This window comes from Mandrillus leucophaeus, unplaced genomic scaffold, assembly GCF_000951045.1.
Source record: "Mandrillus leucophaeus isolate KB7577 unplaced genomic scaffold, Mleu.le_1.0 Scaffold107, whole genome shotgun sequence".
Taxonomy (NCBI): Eukaryota; Metazoa; Chordata; class Mammalia; order Primates; family Cercopithecidae; genus Mandrillus; species Mandrillus leucophaeus.
Window position 1 is genome coordinate 3178845 of NW_012098876.1, and position 3082 is coordinate 3181926.

The 3082-nt window shown below is 36.5% G+C and overlaps 1 protein-coding gene across 5 annotated transcripts in view; it reads right to left on the minus strand.

Annotated features, from left to right (window-relative positions):
- RBMS3 (RNA binding motif, single stranded interacting protein 3) overlaps nucleotides 1-3082 on the minus strand; it is an 822470-nt gene that overhangs the window by 77141 nt on the left and 742247 nt on the right. For 3 of the 5 annotated variants that reach the window (XM_011985518.1, XM_011985488.1, XM_011985492.1), the window contains one exon: nucleotides 1871-1918. The exons of the other annotated variants lie outside the window; for them this stretch is intronic. In XM_011985518.1, coding sequence (XP_011840908.1) covers nucleotides 1871-1918 — 48 coding nt within the window. The remainder of the gene's footprint in view (nucleotides 1-1870; nucleotides 1919-3082) is intronic. 5 annotated transcript variants of the gene reach the window in all.

The window sequence follows — 3082 nt, forward strand, 5'->3', positions numbered from 1 at the left end:
AGAAGTCTGTGAAACTTATTTCAAACTACCAATTAAATCTTACAAGGGGAAAATAACTGTGAAATCTCCCAAATTTCATATTAACTCTATATTGGGTCCCTTCCTTTTTACTCCACTGCTGGGAACCTAGGATGATTTTTTATTATAAATACAATATATCATATCTAATCTTTTTAACTGTTCCATGTGATTTTTATGTCTTCCTGCTCCAGACCACACAAAATTTTCAGATTAAGTTTCTTAAAGCATTGCTTTTATCAAGTCGCTCATCTGCTCTAGAACTTTCAGTGGCCTTGTGTATGCAATCAGGTGAGAACTCCTGAGCCTAGATTTTCAGCCAGATCTTCTGCCTCAATCGACTTATGTAGAGCCTGACCTATGACTGACATCTGATAAGTACTTTTAATGATTTGCTTGCTTTCTCCATTATGTTCTTGAAAGTAAAATCAGGAAACCTAGTTGAAGGTAAGTTCCAGTTTGTGTCTTTTATTTTTATGAATATTGGTAAATTATCAAGAGTAGATGTATCTTGTTAAACAAAAGTGCCATGTATGAAATACAGTCTCTTCCAAGGGGCCCTAAACCCTAAATGAAATTGGCATGTTAAGATATGACAGGAAATACACTTTGGGAAAAATTAAGTGATATTTTCATTAGTGGCAATCTACTGTAGAGACCTTGAAGAGGACCAAAATGACTTCACAGCCAAAAGCCATTATTTTTCCTCAATGGGACATTATTAATTGAAGTTTAAAGATGAGTATTCAGCCAGGAACATAACTAAGTAAGGCTATAAAAATTAAAAAAGAATTACCCTTCAGATGCTGGGTGAAGCAAACAGGTGGCTAAAAGCAAGATTTCCCCTGCTTGAAAACCACCATCAGGTTGCCAGATTCAACTGCTCCATGGGGTCTTTCAGTCTATTTCTGACCTTTGATTCTTCTGCTGTCTTCCCAATGCATTTTTGTCTTTGTATTTTATGACCTTGCTGTCTGACATGTCAAAGAATCAAAGAATTCATGCTCTTCAGATTGCCAGTATTTAATTAAAAAATTAACTGAAATAAAAAATTGTGCCCATTTTTCTCTTTGCAAGAAGTCAAAATTCAAAATTAAAATGAAAGCACAAGAGGATCTGTGCAGTTCAAAATAAAAACCCACCTCTTTACATAGACATATCCTATGACATACTGCACTACTAAATTTCATGAAACAACTTAAATACTGCTAATTAAAACCCTCAAGACACTAACATATTTTCCAATCAACCTCTGCCACTTTGTTGTACAAATGGAATAATGGCAGCTTTTCTTTCAATATCCGAAAGAATCATTTTGGGAACAAATCTGAAGTTTTGATTCATTCAACAAACAATTATATTGAGCACGTACTATGTGTCAGACCCTATGCAGGGTGCTGAGCAAGCAAATGGGATGATTTTCCAATCTAGAAGAATTCTGGTCTCTAAAGCAGTGCTTCTCAAACTATTTTTTTTTTTATTAACCTGTGCCCTCTTTTGCTATACATAAAATTATTTTCCCACTTTTCAGGAATTTTATGACCGTGTCTAACACTGAGAATCACTGATACACAGAACACAGACTCTATCTTCTGTGTATCCTTGACAGACAAAATGGCTTTGAGTTTTTACTTTCTATTTAAAATGCAACACATTTATTTTCGAGACTTATAACAGAATTACAATATTAAGTTTATGTTTCTGAACTACATATGCCCCCTTCCAAACTGGAATTCAAATTTCCTGCACCCACCTCTGTTGAGAATCACTGCTTTAAAGAATTTGGGAAAAAACCAGGCAACCTCCATCTCTCCCCTCCAATCCAGTCTTAAAAGAATTAGAATTTTCCTACCTGACACAACAGCTGGTGGAGTATCATAATCCTGTCTTGGGATTGAATCTTTGAATGAAAAGAGCATGAGAAAGAATGCAATGAAGTACAAAAGAAAATAAAATAGAATCAGCCCTAACGCGTGGAAGAGTCCGCTGTGTGTCATATGGTTGCCTGACCCCCCTGCCTTAGAGCAGTAAAGGCATTATAATTCCTCATTTGCATTTGATACCATGGTCCCTATTACCACAATACTGTACATGTGATTAGGTCCCGTTAGACTTGCTGGGACAGTACAGTTTGTACTGAAACATTGGCATCTTCCACAGCCTGTTTGGTACCTCCCTTAGGGAATCAATATAAACATTTTACCCTCTCTGGCTGACAAAAGAGTTCTACAAGGCAGCCCATCTAGAGGGGGCCCAGAGCATGATATCAAACAAAGTCCTGGAGAACAAAAGAAAGAACTAAAATTTAAAAGAGAAAAATAAAAAATTTGTACATTCTCATATTCTATGGAGGCTAAGACATTTTGAAGGTAAATTTCATTATGTATCACTCAGCTCCAGCTCTGATCCCAGTGGTTGTCAGTGAGGCAGAGCAGAGGGTGCTTTCGCCTCAGGGCCAAAAAGCTTTTTGTGTTGTAACTGTGGGAGCAGAGATACACAGAACAGAATCTATTGAACATGATGGTTATCTTTATCCCAAGTCTCCTAGCACTGAAGGTGTCAAATTCTAGATAAAGCTTAATTAAACTACATGGCAATCATTTCAAAATTAGGGGTTACATGGGACAAAATATATCTGCTTTTTTAAAGATGAAAAAAGAGCTTTTGACTCACTGGAATTTCTTTAGCCAGGGATCTTAAAAAGGAGATTGCCATATGGCATAGGCCTAGGGTCCCCTTCTAAAAATGGAAAATTCTAATTTCGCCCCCACTCCCCTTGGAGGGGTAAACTCTAAAAGAAACTTGATATTGTTTAGATTCAAATCAACTGCCAACACATGGTTAAAGAGATGCTCTTGTGTGACTCTTATTCCATTTATATGACCTTTATTAAAAGCAAAAATCCCAAATTTTCTTTTTCAACCCATGTGACAACTTTTGGATTATCACGTATTTCTCACTTTCATCTCCTTGCCACAAAAGGTTAATCACTCTCTCCTGAGTAAATGGCATGTGAGAAGACAGATTAGAACTTGAACATTGCAAGGCACTTTGAGCAACAAAA